This window comes from Puma concolor, chromosome A3 (genome assembly GCF_028749965.1).
Source record: "Puma concolor isolate L17-30 chromosome A3, mPumCon1.1.hap2, whole genome shotgun sequence".
Taxonomy (NCBI): Eukaryota; Metazoa; Chordata; class Mammalia; order Carnivora; family Felidae; genus Puma; species Puma concolor.
Window position 1 is genome coordinate 141,032,239 of NC_141669.1, and position 23,939 is coordinate 141,056,177.

A 23,939-nucleotide genomic window follows, 5' to 3' on the forward strand; every position below is an offset into this window, starting at 1 on the left:
AGAACCGGTATTAAAAAACCCAAACCAAGAAACCCAAAGCACAGGATGTGTGGCTGCCAGGCCAGAGGTACTGGCCGGCGCCCCCCCCCCCCCCCCGCCCGCGACCCCCAGGCCTCCAGGGTAAGCCACCTGGGGCCCATCGAACTGGACACACCGGGACAGCCCTGCCCCCCGTGGGTCAGGGTGCACCCATTCCCTCCCTTCTGAACCAGAGGGACAGGAGGGGGCTACCGCTGGGAGGGCCACTGATCACCTCACACCAGAATACACCCTCAACTGCCTTTGCACAAGCAAATAAAGTGCATCCTATTTTTGTGTGAAGTGTCAGCCCCTTCAGTCGGGCCGTTCCTGTTCTCACGGGTGGGTGGGCTGGGCCAGAGGTAGATCTTCAGAAAGGGACCTGGCATTGTGCCCTGGGCTTGGGTCTTGGGCAGGGTTCACGCCCACCATGCCCTGGGGGTCTGCCACTCCAGTCCCTCTCACTGAAGGTGTCAATCAAGGCCAGGCGGTTACCTGGCTGGATTCCCACCAGAGTGGGAGGTGGGCGGATCCCGCTGAGCCGCCCAGGGCTCTGCCCACTTTGGAGGAGGGCTCTGCCCACCAGCTCGCCACTGCCACTCACCAGAACATGGGAAGCAGGAAGGGAAGAAGGGAGAGAGGGGTCCGACCCAATAGTCACTTTTGGTAGCAGCCCCCCACACCCACTTTAAAGACAAAGAAGGGGGTTAAAGTGCTAAACATCAAGTTATCCAGGACCCCACCTCTTCCCACACATCTAGGCAGGGTTCCCAAACCAGGGACCAACTGTGGACTTCAGGGGGTGACCTGGAAACTCACCCCCCAGCAAAAAACCAGCCCCCCGTTCCCCAAGGGCCAAGTACCTGAGAGGCTGGGGCGGGCGGCCGTCCCCAGCAGAGGTGTTGAGGTCCAACCTCCTCCAGCCATTGGTGACAAAGACAAATGCACCTGGGGCTCCTGCCAGCACCTGCATCCCCTCCCTGCCCAAGGCTGCCCCCCCCTCCCCCCCCCCCCACCCAGTGGCTGCCTGATCCCACCTCTGCCTCCACCAGCTGTATTACCATAGTGACACCCAGGAACACAGAAAAGTCTTTCTGCCCACGCTGCCCTCCCTTCGTGTTTGACGCTGGATCACATCCATCCGTCCATGCCTCCAGTCTTTGATCAAATCAAGGTGTGTGTGAGTGGGGGTAGTCCAGGTCTCTACACCCCCTCCCTAGCACACAGGCCGGGGTTGCCCAAGAGCCTTTTGGCCAAAGGAAGGAAACTGGAGACGGGCAGCATGACCAGCCCCCAAACCCCCCTAGAATCTGTCTCCCTACTGCAGGGCCAGGAGAGCCAAGCCTGGCTTAGGGCCCCTCCTCTCCTGTGACTAGATGAGGACGGGAGCTGAGGGGCAGAGAGGTGCCCGGTCAGCACCGCCTCCCTGAGCAGGGGAGAGACACCCCCTCGGCCCCTAGATCCACCGTCGGCACCAGGAAACCCTTAGCACCAAAATGTCGGATTGTTGTTTTTGTATAAAAAACAGAATAAAAAAAAGGTTGTTACTTGTCACAGCAACAAGACTGGCATCCACTACACCCAGGAGATACACGCACACGGGCAAATATCAAAATTCACATCGTCCAGGATCGGCAAGGCCGAGCCCTCAGCCCACCCTCTACCCCCCAGTGGGAAATAACCTCTGTCCAAACCCAGTGGCTCCGAGTACCTTCCTCCTCCCTACACTGCCGAAGCTGGAAAGTGGGGCCCAGGGAGGAGGCCAGAGGCGGTTTGGCCACCTCCTGTGGGTGCCCTGGACTCCAGCCTGAACCCTGGTCAACCTGCAGACCTAGCCACGCTCTGAGCCCCAAAAGAGCCAGCACAGAGCTGCCACCAACACAACGTGACCTTGGCCAAGCCCCCTCCTGGCCTTCAGCTCTCATATCGAAAGACCACACAACCAGAAACAAAAGGGCAGGTAAAAAAAAAGGGGGGGGGGGGGGGAGGAGACTCCCATGGGAGCTTAGCCACAGGCCAACCCAGACCAGCAGACAGAAGGCTGATTCCCACAGGGATTACTCCTCAGAGCTGGGCCCCAGTTCCATGCCCCACATGCCTGTGGGCCCCAGACCAGACTGGCCCATCCCTGGCCCACGGGGCTGCCCCAACCTAGAGCAGTGGTTTTAGCAAAGCTGGAGATTGGAGGCAAAGCTATGCTCCATGTGACCCCTTCACCGCCCCCCCCCCCCTCCCCGCTCCAGCAGCCCTGCAGGTGAGAGCAGAACCCTCCCCCTGCCCCAGGCAGGGAGCACCCATGAAGACAGGATGGCAGGAGAGCCCACGAACAGGGCCACCTCCACCCACTGTGACGGACAGGGGCCAGTGGGGCAGGGGCCCGAGCACAGCAGGGGTCACACAGGCAGGGGAGGGTGGGCCTGGAGAGGTAGAGAACAGAAGCAGAGGAGCCAGATGTGGAAGGACGAGGGAGGCCACGGTAGGGCGGCTGTCTGGTCAGCATGGTAGCAGTCAGACTCAGGGTCTGTCCTGGGAGGTAGCTGGGGGTGCTGGGGTCCAGTGTTGGGTAGAAAGGTGAGGCTGCTCAGTTGCCCTCATCAGCCCAGAACCATGGGTCACCGAGGACCCCCAAGCCTTGGGCCTGAGAAAGCAGACGGGGCCGGGAGCTTGCATGGTGAAGGCCATCTGCCTGCCTTGCTCTACCCCGTGGCGCTGAGCCTAAGCCACAGACCCTCTTCCTGCCCATCCAGGGCCCCAGACTCCACCAGGCCCATAAATGTCCCTCCAAGCTATTGCACTTCCGTTGCTGCCACGGGCCTCCCCCCAGAGAACCAGCCCAGGTGTGCCCTGTGCAGCCTGCACACGGGAAGGGCCGTCAGGAAGGAGAGAGGGACTGGCTGCCTCCGCTGGACAGATGAATAGGCAGGGGTGGGGGGTGGAGAACTGGAGGGCAGGAAGTCCTGGAGCTAGCTACCCCCACCCTGAACAGAGTGGGCTTGGTGTCCAGTGTGGGGACCAGGCCCCACCCACCTGCCAGCCACTCTGCTCACTTCTCGGGAGCTTTGCTGGCTCCCACCTTCCGGCCAGTGGAGCCCCGGGCCCCTTTGTCTCTGCCTCCTGGGGGCCAGTCGTCTCGACGTGGGGGCATCTTGGGTGCGGGCTCCTCAGGGGTCCGCTCCTTGGGCTTTCGGCCTCGCTTCTTCCCACCTGCCAGACTCTTCTTCTCTTCCTTCTTGGGTGCCAGTGAGTCCTGGCTCCTGTGTTTGGGAAGTGGGTCAGCCGAAGTACGGAACCAGTTCTGGAAAGAAAAACACCGCAATGTAGACCCCGAGGCAGGAGGATGCTAGGCACTGGGGCCAGGCAGGCCGCTGCACTACGGTGCCCCTGCTCGGGGTGTGGGGGAGTGGTGCCCAAGCTCCTCCCGTCCTCCAGGGAAGCCAGAAGCCACTTTGAAACAACCCCACCAGATTTCTTCTTTCCTTTTCTTGTTTTTTTTTTTTTTTTTTTTTTGAAACCACCAGATTTCTCAACCTTGGCTGCTTGCTCAAAGGCCACACAAGCTATTACCCCACCATTCCCGCCCCGGCCCAATCCCCTGCCTGGGGCCAGCCCATCTGCTGCAGGCTCAGCAGGTGTCTCAGCCCATCCCACCTCTGCATGGGTCTTCAGGATGTGATACTTGACGCCACTCTCAGAGCTGAACTCCTTTGGACACAGCAGACAGCAGTACTTTCCCACCAGGTGGTCTCCCTGCAAGGCATCAGGCAGGCCAGCCCCCAGATATTGACCCCACCCCACCCCTTGGAATACCAGAAGCACCAGATCTAAGCAGGGAACCCCGGCCCTCTTCCCGCACCTGTGTGGCTATAGGGTCGGGGCAGCAACTACAGCTCATCTTGTTGGGTGCTCAATGGGTGAGCTTAGGGACCCATCAAGGCTTCTGTGTGGCAGGACCTCTGAGCTGCCCCCGCTGCAGGGGAGGTAAGGGATAAGGAGAGGATGGGAAGAGGAACGTGCCTTGGGGAAGGGCTGCAGCCTTGGCCTAAGGCCCCTCACCCCAAGCCCAGGTCCACTGTGCCCGCTTACACCCACACAGACAAGAAGCCCCTGTGGGCAGAACAACTTGGGCCAATGGACTCATGGATAGGGTTGGAGAATGCTGAAGTGTCCTGGGCTGGGCTGGCCATCGGGCACTGGCCGGTCCCTGCCCCACCGGGGTGGGGTCACACACCCAACATGCCGGAGCCCCTAAGGGTTGGCTGGGAGTGCAGAGCACCTACCCCACCACGGGAAAGGGCCAGGGGACTGACCTTGCTGCAGCTGGCGAGATGGGCCTTAAGGCCGGACACACTGGAGTAGATGGCTTCACAGCACTGGGGACAGGAGACAACGGTGGGGGAGGGCCTCCCAGCAGATGTCCCCACACAGACACACGCGTACCCCTGGCTGAGGGATTATGGGGCCTCTGGGGTAAGTGGGGGGCTTGACCCCAGGGGTCCTGGGATATGGGCAGGCTAGACCTCTAAAGCTGAGATTATGGGGCTCCATCTAAGGACCCTGCAGAGATCACAGGTTGGCTGATCACTTGGAGACCTCCTACCCAGGGCCACACCTGGGCTCTTTACTCCTCAGCCCCAGGGTCCCCACACCCACCCACCAGCCTGCCTCAACTCACGTCATTGGGGCAGTTGACGTGGCCTTTCTCCTTGACTTCATTCTTCCACGCCTCCAACAACTGGGGGTTAAGTGTGGGGAGGCCTGGCCGAGTATAGTTGAGCTGTAAAAGCAGGTGAGCACCAGGGTGAGCCCAGGGGGCCTGTGTTAATGGGAGGCTACTGAATGCCAGGCCAGAGCCGACCCCACCTGCTCTAAGGACCTGACTGTGCCCCCCACAGATGGCAGATGTGAACCTGGAAGGCCAGCAAACGGGCCAAGTCGCAGGGGCGGGGCCGCCGCAGGGGACCCCAAGCTAGGTCACACCCTGTTCGGGGACGGGAGCTCACCCGGGCAGTCTCAGGTACTAAGTCATCCTTCACCCGCCGCTTGGTCCAGTCTCGAGCCAGTTCGTCCTCTGCAATCTCTTGCAGGTGGAACACGGCAACCTGGGCTGACGTGCGGCGGATGCGGCCGCTGGGGGTCCGCTCCACACCCAAGAGGTCCTCAGTTTCGGGGGGCTTGTCCTCAGGCTCCTCAGGCGGCTGCAGAGCAGGAAGACAGGGTGAGCAACAGGGACCAAGTGGCACGGGGTGCAGAGAGACAGAGGTACGTGCCCCAGGCAGCGAACACGGGCACTCGGGGGTCCCAGGCTCGCTAGGCCCCATGCACGTAGCCCCCAGAAAGGGAAGGGGGAGCACACATAGCAGATGGCACGCGACACACATGCTTGGTACCCCAGGGGCAAGAGGACCCAGGCCACAGGCTGCTCACTGGGGCCGTGTGCTCCGAGCGCATGTGGTAATCGTGTCCGGCCTTGGAGCGGTAGGTCTTTCCACAGTGCGTGCAGGGAAAGGAGGGGCTGTCCACTTCACAGGGAGGCTTTCCGCAGCGTCGCTGGTGGTACTGGTAGCCCATGAGGCTGGAGAAGGCGGCCCCGCAGCCCTGGGGTCAGAGTCGGGTAAGTGGCCAGCAAGGGGCTGTGTCCCATCCCACGCCCAGCGCCCCGCGCAGTGCGCCCCGCCACCCCCCCATCCCACTGACCTCCTGGGGGCAGCGCAGCCTCCCCATCTGCTTCAGCACCTTGCGCAGCCGCTCCCGCTCCTCCTGCTCACTCCCCTCCGAGGCCTCGGCGTCAGAGGGCTGGGGGGCAGGCCCAGCCTTAATATCCCCACCACCACAGGGCCCCTGCCCCAGCCCAGGGGTCAGGGCCACAGGTGTCCAAGGTCAGGCATGGGAACCACTAAGTTCTGCTGCCACGTGGGGACGAGAGCTCAGTGGGCAGATCAGGCAGGGTGGGGTGCGGTGAGATGGACTAGGAGGCTAGCGGCTGGTGGGTCAGGGCATACCTTGGCGCTGTGCTCTGCCATGGTGTGGTAGTTGAGGCCGGCCTTGGACTTGAACTGTTTCCGGCAGTGCTGGCACTTGAGAGCATCCTGCAGCTGCAGACATGCCCCTGTTGTGAGAAGCTGAGTCTGGGCACTTCCCCGCCTGGGACCCCGGGCAGCCTTACCTTCTGACACACCTCCATGTGCTTCTTAAGCCCCACGAGGGTCTTTCGGGTGACCACGTTGCAGGTGGGGCAGACAGCCTCCCCCCGTTCATGGATGGCCCGCTGCCACTGCTCCTCAGGGCCACCTGTAGGGCAGGGCCAGGGCCTCAGGGGCTGGTGGGGGCTCCCGGACGCCCTGGATGCCAAGCACAGGACCCACGGTCCACACTCAGCCCCCAGTCCCTGTGGTCCAGGATCTGCCCCAGAGTTGAGATCTGTCCTGGGCCCTGCACATGGCAGCCCCCCCACCTGGAGCTGGGTGGGCCGTGGGGGCCGGCACGTCCTTGCTGACCGTGCTAGCAGGAGCCAGCACCTTCTTGCGCACATCCTCGGGGCCCGGCCCCTCCTGCTTCTTGGCACGGTGCAGGCGGGATTTGTCCTCTGCCTTGGCCAGGCCTGTGTGCACATACAGGATGGGGCAGGTGTGAGCCAAGGGTGCAGGCATACTTGTGCATGTGTCGAGCCCCAGATGCTGTACTGGCTAGGGCCTCACCTTTGAGTCCGAAGGTCCCTGAGATGGACGGCTGCTCCCCTGTAAACTTCTTGGGTGTCTTCTGTTTCCTTCCTGACTCGGGGGAGAGAAAACAGGGCCCAAGGTTTCTGGTCAAATAACCGTCGGGAGGCCTGGGCCAACAGACCGCTACCCCCACCCCAGCCACTGCCTCCCCCCTCTCGTCTTACTGTGCTTTGTGCGCTCCGCTCCCTCCTCAGGTGGGGACACAGGGCCTGTGGCCCTCGGTGCCTCCTTGCTCCCCAAGGGCCTGCTGCCCAGAGAAAGGGGGCTGCTGCCGGGGTCTGTGCTCAGCTGGAAGGCCGAGGTGTGGCCCGTGGTGGATGGGCCATACTCCCCATTCTCCGGCCTCGCCTGCTTTGGCAGGATGGGGCATGCATCCAGGCTGTCCGCAGCCCTGCAGGGAGCAGGCAGGTGAGGGGCAGGAGGGCCCACTTCTGACCCTGTTACCACCTCCAACCTGAAAGGAGCCCCCGTACCTTTTCTTACCACTGCTCCTCCCTGTGGCTCGAGGAGTTTTGTTCTCGGACTTGGTCAGCAGCACCATTTTGCAAGGTGGTGTGTGTCTGCTGATGGCAATGGGCCTGCTGACCGTCACTGGCTTACTGACCACAATGGGCCTGCTGACCGTCACCGGCTTCGTGACTGGCATGGGTTTCGTAACTGTCACAAGTTTTGTCATCGGCACCGGTTTGTTGATGGTCACTGGTTTGGTCACCGGCACGGACTTGGTGACTGGCACTGGCTTGTTGAGACTCACTGCCTTGGTGACCGGCACGGGTTTGGTGACCGGCACGGACTTGGTGACCGGTATGGGTTTGGTGACCGGCACAGGCCTGCTGACCGTGATAGCCTTGGTGACCGGCACAGGTCTGCTGACTGTCACTGGCTTGGTGACTGGCACAGGCCTGCTGACCGTCACTGGCTTGCTGATGCCGATGGGTTTGCTGACACCCACGGGTTTGCCAACGGTGACAGGTTTGCTCACTCCAATGGGCTTGCTGACCCCAACGGGCCGGCTGATAGTGACCGGCCGGCTGACCGGCCCAGGCTTAGGGGCAGGCAGGGGTCGGTCCATGTGGTTCCAAATCCGGTGCTTCTCCAGCTGGGTCTTGGAAGTGAACGCAGCCTCACAGAAGGGGCAGGGAAAGGTCAGCCTTTCTGAGATGGCACCCTGGGTGGAGAGGGCAGGCATGGGATGGCAGCCCAGGCCTCTGCCCAGACACGCCCTGAGCAGACAGGTGGGGCAGGGCGGGCCCCAGGCCTCTATTTCCCTGCCCCACAGCCCCTTACCCCTTGGCACCGCTGGTAATGGTACTTGAGCCCGTAGATGCTGGGGAACTCCAGCCAGCACCCTGAGTTTGGACACTTCACCCTTGAGTGCGCCTTGAATTCATCTTTCCACTGGTTCATCAGGGAGAGCTGGACATGGAAAAGGTGAGGCTGCTGACCCCTCAGCCAGCCAAGTCTCTGCCAACCCAAGCCCAGCCTCCGTCTCCTCCCCAGGCCTGCAGGGCAGACAGGCTCCAGGAGCCCTTCAACCTCAGAAGTGCAGCGAGATTCAGGCCACCCCAAGCAGCGATGGTGTACTTGACCTGTCCTAGGAACCCCACAAATGTGACCCACTGGGTCCCAGGCCGCACCATGAAGCCAGAAAGCACAGAGCGACCTCTGACGCAAGCTGAGGGCTTGGGGCTGGTGTGTGAAAAGCAAGCAAAGGCAGGGTGGTGGCCTTGACAAGCAGACCCCAGCATGAGTCCCACCCCCGCCTTCAGGGAGCTCACAGGAATGTCTCGGAGGGCCTGGTTCTCGGCTTTTGGACGCCCCTTTTTCTTCCCTTCCGTCCTGTCACTGGCTGGACTCCCCGGGTCAAAGCAGAGTGGGCCCTGGCTGGGCACCGTCTGCCCGCCCCGGACCACCGGCATCCCTGCAACACATGATATGCCAAGGCTTGGAAGCTGCATTCCCCACAGCCTCACCTGCCACCCAGAGGGCTGCTCAGGCCTGGAGGAAGCCCCACTCCCCCCCACAGCGAAGCATGGGGAGTGGGAGACTGTGACTGTAGTCAGCCCAGGACAAGAATCCAGGGGCCCAGGCGGCCCAGCTGAGCACCCAGGAACTAGACTACTGGGGGAGCTGGGAGCTGAAAAGGAGTCCCACAACCAGTAGCAGCTGCCTGTGGTCACCTGGAGTTGACCTTGGCCTGATCCCTCTTACCCAATTTTGGAGGGTCATGCAGCACAGGAAGTCGGACTTCGTTCCGGCCTCCATCCTTCCCAGGTCCACTCTTGGTGGATCCTGGGAGCCGGCGGCCTCCTCCAACACAGAAGGGATCGGTCATTTCTGCAGAGCAAGTAGACAAACCTGTGAGGCTCACCAGGCCCGACTCAGGACTTGAATGGACTACTCTTAAACCCTGCCCCCAGATAGGCCCCTCTCCGGCTCAGGGGAGGAGAGCCTGCCCACCTGTGTATGTATGGTAGGTGATGGAGGCTTCTGGTTTAGGGTAGGGGCTGCCCAGCTGAGGTCTCCCCAGATTATCCAGGAGACACAATCATCTTGGAAGCACCTAACTGTCCCGAAACCCTCATCGGCTCTCATAGACTTCCTTTGTCCCCAGACACACAGTCCTAAAACGTGCCATGAATCATACCTGGTACTGAGCTGCGGGCAGCCCCTGAAGAGGTGGAGCGTTCAGGAAGAAAGAGACCGACAGCATCCCTCCCAGGGGCCAATTATGACACTAATATGGCTGCTAGCTCACAAGCCGTTCTGGCCCAGCACCTTGGGACACCTTACTCCACGGCCCCACTCAGACCGAAGGCAATGCCACCCTACCTGGACATGCACCCCTGGACCCTTCTCTCCAGGACACAGATGGAAGATGGCCAAGATGGGCACTGCAGGCCCCTAGCCTACTCAACTGAATAAATTCCCCTGAGGGGGGGGGGGTGCAGATCAAGGACTGAGGATCCCAGGAGCACCTGTTTCTAGTCCCCATGCCAGCTGAACCATTCTACCTGACTTTCTTCTCAGCCTTGTCTCCAGCAGGAATCCCTCAGCCACCCTCCACCTGGCTGACCTCCTCTCCACCTCCACCCTCAAAAGCCTATCTGTCCCCCACCTACAGGTCCACCAGTGCCACTCCAGAAACTGCCAGGCCATCGGCCACAGGGATTACCCCGCTGCCTGAGGCTGGACATCCTGGGCCTGTTCTGCTGGGGGACTCCAGACCCTGAGAGCTCTGGGGAGGGACTCTTGAGCTCAGCCCTACAGGATCCTCCTACAGGGACACCTAAGGCCACAGGAAGGGGGGGGGGGTGTTGTGTGGGCAGGCAGCCCCTCCTCTGGCAGTTCCTAACGAACTTACATCAGAGGAAGCGGGGAGGGACTGCAGCGCCTAGAGGGGATCCAGAGACTGAGGTCTCTGGTAAGGACAATCACTGCTCATTACCAAGGGGGTGCCCATATCCTGAGCCCAGGGGGAGGTTCGGGTCTACACGGGCCTAAACAAACTTCTCTGAAGTCTTCACACCAAAACTTCCAAAGGAGACATGCCAGCATCAGTCATCCCAACGCCATGATGATTCCACCAGCCTGGGATGTTGGTGCCTACCAAGAACCCACTTTGCAATCTCTCCGGCTTGGGCGGAGAACTCAGAGTTGGGGGGCCTGGGGCCAGGGCTGGCCTAGGGAGCAGACACCCTCCTTCCATCCACGACCTGTGACTAGAACAACAGGAGGAAAAGAGATTCCACCCTGTCAGAGGACCTAGCAGGGTGGCAAAGGTGGGACCCTCGCAGGGGGGAGGGGGCGCCACAAGCAACGCTGGCGGGGGGGGGGGGGGGGGGGGGGGACCTCGGCACAGGCCGGGCGCGCGGATGAACCCGGCCAGGAAACGTACACCTGGCGACTGGCCTCGCCACACACCTGTCACCTGCAGCCGGGGTGCGGGGCCCCGGCCTGGCCCCGAAAGGGCCGATCGCGGGTGCAGGGGGGGAGGGGGGGCGAAGGCAGTGAACCAAAATGGCGACTTTTTCTGGAGAAGGAGGAGACAGGAGCGCGGCGCCGGCGCGGGGCGCGGGGCGCGGCGCGGGGCGGGGTGGGGGGGGGGGGTCGGGGCGCGGCGGGGGGCGGCGGGCGGGGGCTCCGGGCCCGGTTCCCCCCCCGACGACCTGCGTGCGGGGTCAGGGTCGGGGACGCGGCCGAGCGAGGGCTGCCCCGGGGCCCGGCCCAGGGCGCGGCCGGGTGCTTACCTGCGGCGCCCTGCGGGACGGCGGCCGAGGCGGGGGGCCGGGGCCGGGGCGCGGGGCGCGGGGCGCGGGGTCCGGGCGGCGCAGGCTGCGCGCCGCGCTGCGCACATGCGCGCTCCCGCCCCTCCCACCTTTGACAGTTTTACTGTAGGGGGGGAGGGGGCGAACTCTCGCGGTATTCCTGCAGCCGCGCCGCGACGGGGAGGAACGGGTTGGGGGGGAGGGGGCCCATCGGCCCGGCCCCCTCTCCCGGCTCCTGGGTCCGTCGCCTCCATCCGCTGGGGCTCCAGTGCAAAGTGGCCCGTTATGCCGCCCGTAGGGCAAGAGGCGTTTTTTCAGGCAGTGGGGTAAACTGAGGCACTATCGGGACGCTGGGAACTGCCCCGATCCCAATGTACGCGGATCGAAGCGACCAGATGCCTCTAGGTGTTGGCCCCGGGAAGGTGCAGCAATGGAGACCACCGTCCTCTGGGAGCCTGAACTCCTGGCCCCTGGGAGATTGGGGCCTGCAAAGCAGGATCTGGATCTCTTCCAACCGGCCCTGTGACCACCTCTGCCTGTGGCCACAGTCAGGGGACCGCCTGGCTACTAACAGTGCTGGGGGAGCAGTTTGAGGCCATGGGCTCTATGGGGTTACTGACCACTGGACCAGCCTCTGTCTGCTTCGGGTGGGGGTGGCCAGGGCCAGTGCCTTGCTCTGCCGTGCCCCAGAACCCAGGGGACACTGGTATCAGGGCTGGGGGTAATGGGGTACCATCGCTACCAGGATTTGGGAGTGAATGAAGCAGAGGAAGAGGTGCTAGTTGGGAAACAGAGTTACAAGACACACCTCCTTCCCTGAAGCCTTTCCCACCCCCGGCACCTACCCCCACTCCACCCTTCTGTCTACCCTGCAATAGATTCAGGGCAGAGCACAAGAGACATGGTCAGATTAGGGTCTGCCTCTCCTCATGGGGACTCTTGAGACCTGCTTCTCTAATGGCTGGCACAAAGTGCCGCCAGAGAGAGGGGTAGGGGCCCTCTTTGGAGCGTTCATTGGGTTAGAACTTCCCTTGGAAATCAGAGCCAGAGAAAGGTCCATGTGGCCCCAGGAGGAAGAGGAAATGTCCTTTCCCTCATTGACCGTGTCCACCCTGGGGACAGGACATCCAGGGTTGGGGGAGGGGTCAGTGCGTGAGACCCAGCCAGGTTTGTCATCTTTCCCCGTGTAAGTCTGCATGTCCACGCATGGAGCACGTCCACGTCTGTTGATAGGTGTGTGCCTTAGTGACCACGTGTGCCGGGCAGTCTCCTGTGTAGACGTCTGATGTCAGGGTTATGTCTATGTGTCCCATACTAGGGGAAAACATGCCTATCTGTATGTTAGTATCCAGGTGACTAGTTGGAAGGGGTGTGTGTGTGTGTGTGTGTGTGTGTGTGTGTGTGTAGGGAAATCTGTACCTTAGCAGATGTGTCTCCAAGCTATAGAATGTCTGGATGTCGGGACATTGTGTGTCCTGTGCCCCCTGTGTTTATGTTAGCGGGTCACTGGGTATCATGGTGTATTGTGGATCTGGAAACCAGCATCATTGTGTCTCTGTGTCTCCAGACTCCCGTGGTCAGTTTCTGCCTCTGCATTACCATGTGTCTGGTTGCTGTGTGGGCACATGTGTCAGGGTGTTGTTGTGACCCATGTGTTTCCTATGTTAGGGCATTACCCTGTGTCAGGGGCTTAATGGGGGCCCTCCAAAGATTGCCATGTCAAATCCCTGGAACCCACGAATGGGGCCTTATTTGGAGAAAAGGTCTTTGCAGATCTTAAGGGTCTTGAGGTGAGAAGATCATCTGGGATTATCCAGGTGGCCCTTAAATCCAGCGACAAGTTTCCTTGTAAGAGGAAGATATGACACAGAAGGTGATTTGACCACGATGGGCTGAGATGGGAGTGATGTGCCCAGGGATCCCTGCAGCAGCCGCGAGAAGCTGGGAGAGGTGAGGAAGGGTTCTATCCTGTGCTCCGGGAGGGACTGTGGTCCTGCTGGTTTTCAGACTGGTAGCCTGCATTACTGTGATGAAATCAGTTTCTGTTGTGTTAAGCTTCCCAGCTGTCATTCGTCATGGAGGCCCCAGGAAAGTAACTCACCTGTGTCCGTGCATCTGGCTGCAGTCCACAGGGCTGAGCCCAGGATTCCCCACCCGGCCCTGGGGTAAACAGGTGTGCTGTCAAGATGCGACACCACTGCCCCCTAGTGGCCCTGTGGACGCACCTGAACTGGGCACCCGGCACCGCCTCCTCCCACAGCCCGGGGCCCTCCATCCAGGACTCTTCCCACTCTCAAACACCCAGTTGGCCTGAGCCAAACACCACACTGGGGCAGTTGAGAACCAGGTTTATTTCTGGTCTTTGTCAGAATATAAAAAAGCGCAAAACAAAGAAGACAAGACAAGCATGGCAGGGTGGGGGGCAAGACAAAGGAGGGAGAAGACTGCGGCAGTGATAGGAAGGGCCCCCTGGAGAAGACAACGTTGTGATGGCACAAGGCAGGCTGTGGCAATCAGGGTGGCCAGAAAGGACGAGGGAGCTTCCTACTGGGGCCCGCGGGATAGGGGGCACCAGGCCAGTTATCCAAATCCCACTCGGGACCTGCAACAAGCCACTTCCCATCTGGAGGCCGGCTTGGGGCACAGAGAGGAGGCTGGAGGCTCAGCCTCAATCCCTGAGATTTTCAGGGCTCCCTAGGGGAGTGGGCAGGCAGAGGAACAAGAAGGTGGGGGCTACCAGGACTGCCCTCACTGTCCCTCTGCTGGGCAGCACCAGTCCCAAACCTTGGGCCCTCTGGCTCACAGAGTGGTTGCTCAGGTGCTGGCTGGGTCTCTGGTGGGCAGGGGTCGGGGGCACAGCCCTCAGGACAGTCTCTTGTGTGAATTCAGATTTTCTTGGGAGAGGAGCAGTGAGAATACATGCCCACAACTGTCCCTCAGAGGCAGCCTCCGCAACCGTGGGAGGAGGGGGGACACCCAAACCCAAGGCCAGGAGACAGCTGGGTCTGATCCCCGTCATAGGGTGCTCATAGTGCTGGGTTAGGTCTTGGGCGCCTGAGCAACCCCCAGACCTCTCTTGCCACAGTTCCCGGGAACAGATGGGGGCGTGGCGAGGGTTTCAGAAATCACGAGGGCACGCACTTGGCATGGTGTGCCTGGGGATGCGGCTGCTGCTGATTATCTGGGTGGGGCAGGGGAGGGCACTCGCCAGAGGGAGCTTCCACAGCTTATTCCGCCTGTCCTCTAGATGCTGGGTGAGGGTGCAGAACTGGACAAATGGGCAGACAGACAGACCTCTTGCCCTGGGGGAGGGCAGGATGCCCAAAGGAAGCGTGATTCAGCAGGCAACAGGGGCACAGACATCAGTGCGGGTGAAGGGAATATAAATAAACGGACTCCCCGGGAGTCTAGGGGGATAACCAGACCCTGCTCTGGCTCCAAGTAGCTGCCCCACACGCTGCCAGCAGCACCAGAGGGTGCATTTGGGCTCAGGTCCTGCAAGGAAGGGCCACACCCAAGCAGCCCGCACCTGCTCAACGGCCCAGAATGCACAGCCAGAGGTGGCAATCCTGGTCCCACCTGTCCATCGGGCTGGGCTCAGCCCCTGGGGCCTCCTGCAGGGTCCGAGAGGGGCTGTGTGCCAGCTATGCATCATCCTTGCCACAGGCTCCGGTCACAGTGCTGGGGTCTGGGGTTCAAGCCTCAGGCAGCAGCTAGGACATGTTTCCAAAGGAGGCTACGGGGTGGGTAGGGGTGAGGAGGGGTGGAGATCTCTGGCATCTTCCACTCTGCCAGGAACAGGATGGCCCTTACCAGCGTCCTACAGCCGCCCCCCTGAGGTCAACTCACCCACCCTCCTCTTGGCCCCATGGCCCAGCCTCTCCCCCTGCCCCCCCCCCAGACTCTCAGGCCCCCCTGGCTCCTCCCACTGACCTTGGCTCAGCAGCTGCAGGCTCCGCCCCTCCTCGCGCACCTGCAGGCGCAGCACCTGCTGCAGCACCTCCTGCCGCTGTGCCTCCTGTGCCAGCCCCATCCGCTGCAGTTTCTCCCCATTCAGCCTCAGCAGCGCCCGGCCTGGGAGAGAGGGGAGGAGGGTTCAAGCCAAGGTCAACACGCAAGGAGCATTAAGAGCCAAGGCAGAAGTGGGGGGGAGAAGAGGGGGACATAGACTTAAAGAGAAAGAGAGGCAGAGACAGAGAAATAAGGAGAGGAAGGAGGGGGATAGGCAGAGGAAAGGCAAGGACGGACAGAGCCGGGGCAGAGAAAAGCCAGAAAAAGATAGAAATGCACTGGGAGGCAATGGCAGATTCTGCAAAGAGACAAACCTAGAAGGAGAGGTTGACTAGAAGGAAATAGAAGACAGGAAGAAATGATAGCAAAAGAAACTGAGGCAGGCTGAGGGGGGCTCTCCAGGGGATCCTTACGCCCCTCACACCCCCAGCAACCGAGGGTACCTGTGATGGCGTGCTGGGAGAAGGCCTCCACGTAGACGAGGTAGTTGTGGGGACAGTGCTTCTTGAGCCACTTGCAGACGTCCTGCTGACTCCACAGAACCACAGGCCTCGTCAGGCCACCCAGTGAGGGACTTGTGTGGTACAGACCATAGTGGTCGGAGTATAGCCGGCCCTGCAGGGGAGATGGGTGGCAGGTGGAGTGAGGTGATGGGGAGGGCAGGGGCTGAGGTGGGTATGCTGGGTGGGTACCTGGGGGGCCTCTGTGCCAGGCTGCTGCAGGAGCTTGACTGGCCGGCCGCCAGCGGCCCTCTGGCTACGGGAGTCGTGCCACGTGAGGCTGGTGCCTGGCGTCCGAGGCAGGTGACAAGGGATGCTCTCAGTGGACACTGTGTGATCCAGGAGGGTTCGGCAGAAGCTGAAGTGTGCCGTGGCTGTAGAGCACGGGTGCCTGGTCAGAGTGGTCAGGGACAGGGCCAGAGGACCCTCTCTCTGCAAACCAGCTCCCTGCCCAACCCATCTTCCCTCCCAACACAGAGAGCCACCTTCCCAGTTAGAGGTTCCCAACCCCCCAAAGGCAGAAAGGAAGTACACAAGAGCTGTCTTGAGCACCCACCCAGCCCAAGGATGACGACCTAGAAACACCTTTCCTTTTCTGAGTACACAGTTCATACTCTGGGGAACAGGACTGTGCTTAGATTAGAGAGGAAATGTGCCCACCAGGGAGCCTCAGACTTATAGCCTGGCGAGGGGCTATCCTGAGTCAGGCCTGATCTTGCCCTTGCCTTGGGCTGACACGTGCTGAGCCAGAGTGGGGCACAAAGACAGGACCTGCTTGTGAGGGAGCACTGGCCCCTACGTCCTGGGAGAGCCTGCATGGTGGGAACCCCCTGAGTATGCTGCCTGCCCCTCACCAGTGAGGGCACCCCGTCTCTGCAGCCATACCTAGCATCTGAGACTTGGCTCCTGCCCTGTCGTGCTCTGCTCATCTGCTGACCCCCACCAACAAGAGGCCTGAATGAACTCCGGGTCAGCCAACAACCAGGACGGCTCTCCTCCACCTGCCGCAGAGCCCTTGGCCCAGGACAGCTCCTGGGGGTAGTGGGCTTCCAGAGGGCATGGGCTGCTCAGCACAGTTGTGCAGGGTCCAGCCGTATGCTCAGAGGGCCCAGTGACACCTTGCGCCCTCTATTCCCCAAACAGACTTCATTTTACTCTTGAAGTTTCAGTTTCTCTCTCATTTCTGGGCTTGTTGCTGACATAGGTCATGGGAGGGCAGACACCCCGATGAGCTCCTCCCAACACCTTGCACAGGTCTGGGCACAAAGGGGGTGCCCAGAAATACTGTGGATTAATGGATGGATGGATGGATGGATGGATGGATGGATGGGTGGGTGGACAAAGGCTCTGTGTGGTATCCACAAGTCAACAGAACCCTAGGGAGAGATAGGGCCCAGGTGTGCCCTCATCTTTACAGCATCCAGGCCCCAACTCAGCAGGCAGAATCAGGTTCTTGGCCAGGGCGCCTGCCCCACTGGCTCTCAGCAGTAGAATGAGAGACCCTGCCTCCCATGGACACAACCTTGCAGCCACAACTGAGGGCAGGGTTTGGCGATGTGCCCAAGAGGTCTCGGTATCGGGGAAAACCCATTACTTCCCCTCCTTCTACCCCTTAAGATTCCTCCGACTTAACATCCCCCCTTCATTCTTACAACGTTCTGGAATCGGATGACACCAGGTGACTCTAAAATTGAGGTCCAGGTGTGGCGTGGCTGCCCCGTTGTGGCTTCTAGTATCGTGGAAAAAGATTAATAAATCTTTCAGGGCACAGGTGCCTGTGCCGCTCGGCCTCGCGTCTCAGGGCCTCGCGAGCGGAGCCGTGCAGGGCCGGGGCCCCAGAGCTAAGCTCTGGGCGAACCAGTTGGACGCCACCGAGCGCGCTGCACCTGTCAGGGTACAGCCGGGCCCCGCCCATTTCCTGCCCAGCACCAGGAGGGATCTCCATCTTTCCGTCCATCTGCCCGTCGTTCCGTCCCTCCCTCTTAACCCCAACGTCAGAATTCCAGCATAAAATGGGGCGGGGGCGCCCAAGCCCGACTGTGGCCTCGGCTCCCTCTCGGCCCCACTGCAAGAGCTGGGGAAGGAAGGGGAGCTCGCGCGAGGGAAAAGGTGACCGCAGGATGGTGCGAGCCTGAGGACAGGAGCCCCAGCCCATAACCTCCTTCCAGTCAAGGGTGCGCCGATCCCCGAGGCCTGAGGCTACCCGCCCCGCCGCCCCAGCTCAGGACAAAGACACCGGAGACCCCGTTCGGCCAGGACGCGCCCCCCAGTCCGCGCCAAGCCGCCACTTGGAGTCCGCCAGTTCCCGCCCCCGTTCCTCTCGGTCCTCGAGCCCCCAACCTGCGATATCCCCGAAGCCCTGCTCACCGTCCACATCCCGGCGCTCCCCGAAGCCGGCGCGCACAGCCCCGGCGCGGCCTCGCGGGGGGCTCAGCTTGGTCCTTAGCTCCGTGAACATGGGGCCCAAGGATCCCGGGCCCGTGCACACGCCCCTCGCCGGGCGCAAGGCGGCCCGTGTGGCCGGCGGGGAACGCGCGCCGCTGCCCCGCCCCAGCCGGCCCCGCGCCCGAGCCGGTCCCCGCGCCCGGCGAGTCTGCGCGGCGAGGCACCTGCCTCTGAGCCCTGAGTGCTGGGCGCGCTCCGGGAGCTCCGAGGTGTGTCGGCGGCGCGCAGGTCTGCGTATGCAAAGGGTGTCTGCCAGGGTAAGGGACGACCTTACGCACCTGGGCATGGCTTCAAGGAACAGTGATTCTGTGCACCTATACGGGATCCAGACGTCTGAAGGGGCTTCTGAGGCAGGGAAATAAAGATGCGATCTTTCGCGCGGGGAAGGAAGGGGTAAGAGGGGAGTATCCTACCTGCTCCTGGGATCTTCTGTCCACCGGAGCCCAGGTCAAAGGCCAGACCGATGCCTTGCAACCACTTCCCTTCATTCTCCTACCTCAGATTACCGACTCACTCCTTTATTTACGCATTCTTCACACCTATCCAGAGATCTCTCCTCAAATGGGCACTTGCTTCCCTAGACCCTCTCTAAACCCCCACCACAATGTGAACTCCAGGAAGACAGCCAGGGTCTCTCCCCTTCCCTCTGTAGCCCCAGAATCTGACTCAGTGCTCAGGATGTGGCACCAAAAGGGGGTTGGCTGGGAATGGGGAGGAGAGAGAAGCTCCAAGGAGGCTGCAGCAGGCAGGAGGGATGTGTTTGTTCCAGGACCCCGCTGAGAAGTGCTAGGGTGGGCTGGGGGCTGCCCTGTCCAGAGGCTACCCACTGAGTTTCGCTTGCTCTGCCAAGTCTGAGCACTCTCCCCAGGTGTATGTGGGCTGCTGGAGGATGTCCCACAGAATGAGCAAAGGTACACACGGCGATACAGAAACGTATGCAGAGTCGTCATGTATGTCCACCTGAAACACGAGCACAGGTGATCTGACTGGTACCCATGTCCACCAACACACGCAAGTAGAGATCTGCACCGAATTCACCCACATGCTGTGGCCACGCATGCCCACATACCGAATTGTTCCCAACATATCTACTGCCTTTACTTATTTTCGCCAATTGGCCCTGTAGGGGCTGCGCTTCTGCCCTCACTGCCATGTTCAAGGTGTGGTGGGGGTGGGAGTGGAGCCTGTACAGGGACTGGTGCCTGAACTGGAGCCCGGAGAACCTGAGCGCTGAGAGCTAGAACAGCAGCCTGCACCCTGGGGCACGAGCAGACAGGTGTGCCCACGATCAGGACACATACACCGCACACAAGCTGTCCACAACTAGTCAGGTGCAGCCCCGCTCAGATGTGTTAAGGCCTGCCCCAGGGCCAGGACGATTCTGAAGGGAAAGGTGAATGGCTAGGCCTGGTTATGAGCGGTCCCCGGCGGTCAGGCGGACTCGGGGAGGGGACCCATGGGTCCCGCTCATGCAGGCAGGTCTCCTCGGAAATGCGTCGAAAGCACGCAGTAAGTAAAGATGCCCCAGGCTGAGTTTTGAGGTCCTGCAGGTTTTTTTCCAGGATGATGTCGCTCCAGGAGGTCTCCAGCTGGGCGGTTCGCACGCCTCCCCACTATCAGGCGCCCCGCGCGTGCGCCTGCCACGTCCCCGCCCCATCGCCGGTGCCGGAAGTCGGTTTTCAGGAACTTCCGCCCGAGGAATGCGGAGTGGGCGGGGCTTCGTGCGGCCGGCGACCTTTGCTTCCGGGGCGCGGGTGACGCAGGGCCCGGGAGCTCTTCCTGCTGAGGAACCTGGGACGTCTGTGGTCTTTTGCCTGCGGTCGCGTCCTCCGTCCCCTCTTCCTCTCCGGCGGTGGTCGTCACCGGCGCCATGAACAAGAAGAAGAAGCCGTTCTTGGGCATGCCCGCTCCTCTCGGCTACGTGCCGGGGCTGGGCCGGGGGTAAGGCTGGGGGCGAGCCGCGGCGCTTGAGGGGAGGGAGCCGGCGGCGCGGGCCCCGGGGCCCGGCGAGCAGAGCGGGCCGCGCGCGCTTGGGGAAGAGGGGCTGGGGGCCGGCGCGGGCCCGGACAAGACCGTCCTCACTACCCGACGCTTCTCCTCGGGAATCAGTCGGATTTGGGGAGCTTGGCGACGGGGAAGATTTCTCGAGAGGGATGACAGATTAGGATCTGTGGCCACACTGTTTGCAAGACGTCCCTGGGCTTGGTTTAATCCATGTAGAAGAATGATGCTTTGGGGTGGACCAGAGCTGAGTACCACTTCTGCTTGCTCCCTAGACGACGCGAGGCTTGGGCTTTGACCATGCGTTGGTGGTGAGCCCGTGTTTGGATCTGTAAGATGATCTGTGAGCAGGTCTGCAGTGAGGACTACGGGAATCTTTGACGGGTCGTAGGAACACCGCGGCTACTCTCCCCAGGCCAGGCAGACCCCACACCCTTGTCGAAAGCATAAGTGATCCTTTCCCGGCCAGATTCCTCTGTGTGGCGGCTCCCAGTACCCCCTTCTTTCCCCGTGGTGCTGGTCGTCATACACTGGGTGTTGGAACTCTCAGCTCAGGCACGCAGGGCATCTGTGAGGCTTGTGACTGGGTCTCCCGTGCCTGTCACACGGATTACTGTCACAAGTGGTTGAATAAATGAGCAGTCATCATCATTCTATTTGTTTGGTTATTCATTTGTTTAGGGAAGCTATCAGGTTGCCCTGTGGGGGGTTAAGGTTGGAGTGGGGAACACACAAGTCTCACTGGCATCATCTTCAGAAGACCTCCTACCAGGAGAGGTGAGGTCTTTGCATTACTAAATATACAAAGAGGAACAGATTCGTTTTTTAAGCCTTTTTTCCCTAAAGTTTATTTGTTTTGAGAGAGACAGAGACAGACAGAGAGCGTGCATGTACATGAGGGGAAGGGCAGAAGGAGAGGGAGGGAGAGAGTCCCAAGCAGTCTCCACGCTGTCAGTGAGGCATTGGATGTGGGGCTTGATTGAACTCACAGACTGTGATCAGCAGTCAACGCAGGGATGCCTGGGGGGCTTGAGTGTCCGACTTCGGCTCAGGTCATAATCTCACGGTTCGTGGGTTTGAGCCCCATGTTGGGTTCTGTGCTGACAGCCCAGAGCCTGGAGCCTGCTTCAGATTCTGTGTCTCCCTCTCTCTCTGCCCCTTCCCTGCTCACACTCTGTCTCTCTCTCAAATATAAATAAACATTAAAAAAAAAGAGTCGATGCTTAACCCACTGAGCCATGCAGGTGCCCCTAAAAAAGGAACAGATTTGGAACCCTTGGGTCCCAGCGGTCAGGGAATGCTCTATCGAGTGGTAGCATTTGAGCCTTATTTGGTAGAAGATTGGGATTTAGGGATGTAGAAATGTGTGTGACTGACACTGTGTGTTGGGTGGTGAAGAAAAAAGGCCTGGTGTGGAGGAAGCTGAGGGACTCTCAAGGGGTCTGTTGGGTGGAAGGTGCAGGGGTGGAGGGACCAGAGTTCCTGTAGGAGAGACAGAGCCGTCAGAGCGCCATGGTCAGACTGCGCTGAAACGAGAAGAAGGCTAGAGGCAGGGGTAGCGAAGTTGGTTCCCGGCTGTGATGGGAGTCAAGGTTTGGGGAGGAGGGGTTTCAGAGGTAGACTCAGTAGAACTTGGTACCGATGGGATGGAGGAGAAGGCACGGAGGTGAGGCCGGTGGTCTGGTGCCCACCTGGTACTTGGAAACACCCCAGGGCGGCTGCAGGATAAGCACAGAAAAGGAATTCTGGTTGGGTCACATTGGGGTTGAGGGCCTCCTTGGATGTGTAGGGGATGCGATCAGCAGGTTATTGGAAGTGGGAGGCGGGAACCTGGGCAGAGGGAGGTCTGATGCTCTGGTGAGTCTCTCAAGGAGAATGTGGGGCCTTGGTAACCTCCTCAGGGTAGGTCGGAAGCTTTCTGTCCTGAAGAGAACAGACTAGTAACGTTGGCGAGCACAGCGTGCTTGGTTCCTTACTGCCTGGCGCTTTGGTGCCTTCCCAGAGATGCGAGAAAAAGAGGGGTTATTAAGCGGGGACTGTGGAGGGAGAACAAAGGAACAAGTTCGCCTGGATAAATGGGTGTCTTGGGGTCTCCTGCAGTGCCACTGGCTTCACCACCCGGTCAGACATTGGGCCCGCCCGGGACGCAAATGACCCTGTGGATGACCGCCACGCACCCCCGGGCAAGAGGACCGTCGGGGACCAGATGAAGAAAAGCCAAGCTGCGGATGATGACGATGAGGATCTGAATGACACCAACTACGATGAGGTGACTTGTGGCACGCTCCCAGCCAGTCCCCAGAAGGGCCGACCAGCTTCTTGACCCCGTGTGCTCTTGGCATCTCTGGCGACGAGCTCAGAGAGGCCAGTACAGCTAGCGCCTCTGCTGTGCCCAGGGTACCTTCAGCAGAGGGCAGGAAGGGAGCAGGACAGACAAAGATACGTGCACTGTTGTCTCTTCAGAAGAGATGTACTAGCCCTGGGGTTTTGTCTTGGCTTGTTTTTAATAATGAAAATTCCAGGTGGAATTGGCGATGATTCTCTATTTTGTTTGAGTGCATACTCTCTTAGTTAGTTAGTATTTGGCCAGTTGAGGTTTTCTTCATGTGTGTTCTAATAGGTGGCATTATTACTCAGGAAAAGATTTTAAAAATTTCAATTCTGAAATGATTTAAAAAAAAATTTTTTTTAACGTTTATTCATTTTTGAGAGAGAGAGAGAGAGAGAGAGAGAGCGAGCAGGGGAGGGGCAGAGAGAGAGGGAGACACAGAATCCGAAGCAGGCTCCAGCCTCTGAGCTGTCAGCACAGAGCCCGATGTGGGGCTCGAACCCACAGACCGCGAGATCATGACCTGAGCTGAAGTCGGACGCTCAACCGACTGAGCCACCCAGGCGCCCCAATTCTGAAATGATTTTAAACTTCCAGGGAACTTGCAAAAATCGCGTGGAAAATGCCTTCACTAGCTTCTCCTCATCTCACGTGACCTTAGTACAGTTATTGAAACCAGGAAACTAACATTGACACAACACTGTTGGCTGTGTACCTAACCCGTGGGCCTCATTTGCGTTCCATCCGTTTTCCCCTGGTGTCTTGTTTCTGGTGCACCCAGTCCAGGACCCTGCACTGCACTGGCTGTGTCTCTTGGTCCCTTCCCCTCTGGGTAGCTCCTTTATCTTTCATGCCCATGATACTTGTGAGCAGTACAGATGACTGACTTTATTTTCCCTCAGTTTGGGATTGTCGGATTGAGAAAAATTGTTTCACAAACGTTTTACAGCTAGAGGTGTTCTCTGTTTCTGCTTGTGGGGATTGTGTTGGGGGTAAAGCTGACCCTCTAAGTATGTTGTTGTGTCCTTAGTTTAATGGTTATGCTGGGAGCCTCTTCTCCAGTGGGCCCTACGAAAAAGATGACGAGGAAGCGGATGCTATTTATGCCGCTCTGGATAAAAGGATGGATGAAAGAAGAAAAGAAAGGAGGTAATGTAAATTTCTGCCCTTTACACTGTATTTACCCAACTCTCTTTCTCCTTCCTTTTTTCTTTCTCTTGCTTTTAATTCTATTTATTTATTTTAATAGTTTATTTATTTTGAGAGATAGAATGTGCATGCATGAATTGGGAGAATGACAGAGAGGGGGGAGAGAGAATCCCTGGCAGGCTCTGAACTGTCAAGAGCAGAGCCCAATGCAGGGCTCGGACCCATGAACCGTGAGATTATGACCTGAGCCAAAGTTGGACGCTCCACCAACTGAGCCTCCCAGGTGCTGCATTAAGATTGTATTGTATTTATTTTTTGACGTTTGTTTATTTTTGAGAGAGAGAGAGTGCAAGTGGAGGAAGGGCAGAGAGGAGACACAGAATCCAAGCAGGCTCCAGGCTCCCTGCTGTCAGCACAGCTGGAGCCCACAAACTGTGAGATCATGACCTGAGCTGAAGTTGGATGCTTAACTGACTGAGCCACCCAGGCACTAATCTCT

The 23,939-nt window shown here is 59.8% G+C and overlaps 3 protein-coding genes across 3 annotated transcripts in view; 1 reads left to right on the top strand and 2 right to left on the bottom strand.

Annotated features, from left to right (window-relative positions):
• Positions 1-1,548: 1,548 nt before the first annotated feature.
• On the bottom strand, positions 1,549-11,106 carry ZNF512B (zinc finger protein 512B). The gene is made up of 17 exons (XM_086702754.1): positions 10,988-11,106; positions 8,949-9,074; positions 8,516-8,658; positions 8,025-8,153; positions 7,211-7,905; positions 6,902-7,128; positions 6,714-6,785; positions 6,470-6,616; positions 6,182-6,306; positions 6,018-6,110; positions 5,713-5,811; positions 5,443-5,613; positions 5,019-5,213; positions 4,691-4,792; positions 4,326-4,388; positions 3,667-3,765; positions 1,549-3,313 (listed from the first exon to the last, which is right to left on the bottom strand). The coding sequence occupies exons 2-17, from the start codon at positions 9,070-9,072 to the stop codon at positions 3,062-3,064; spliced, it is 2,736 nt and encodes a 911-aa protein (XP_086558880.1). The 5' UTR covers positions 9,073-9,074; positions 10,988-11,106; the 3' UTR covers positions 1,549-3,061.
• A 2,231-nt stretch (positions 11,107-13,337) lies between these two features.
• Positions 13,338-19,615, bottom strand: SAMD10 (sterile alpha motif domain containing 10). The gene is made up of 5 exons (XM_025932498.2): positions 17,884-19,615; positions 15,709-15,890; positions 15,460-15,631; positions 14,939-15,079; positions 13,338-14,741 (listed from the first exon to the last, which is right to left on the bottom strand). Exons 1-5 carry the CDS (start codon positions 18,245-18,247, stop codon positions 14,719-14,721), a joined length of 882 nt encoding a protein of 293 aa, XP_025788283.2. The 5' UTR covers positions 18,248-19,615; the 3' UTR covers positions 13,338-14,718.
• A 99-nt stretch (positions 19,616-19,714) lies between these two features.
• Positions 19,715-23,939, top strand: part of PRPF6 (pre-mRNA processing factor 6) — a 47,982-nt gene continuing 43,757 nt past the window's right edge. Inside the window, exons 1-3 of the mRNA XM_086702753.1 lie at positions 19,715-19,902; positions 22,063-22,231; positions 23,322-23,440. Of these exons, the coding sequence (XP_086558879.1) occupies positions 19,832-19,902; positions 22,063-22,231; positions 23,322-23,440 (359 nt within the window). The 5' untranslated portion in view covers positions 19,715-19,831. The remainder of the gene's footprint in view (positions 19,903-22,062; positions 22,232-23,321; positions 23,441-23,939) is intronic.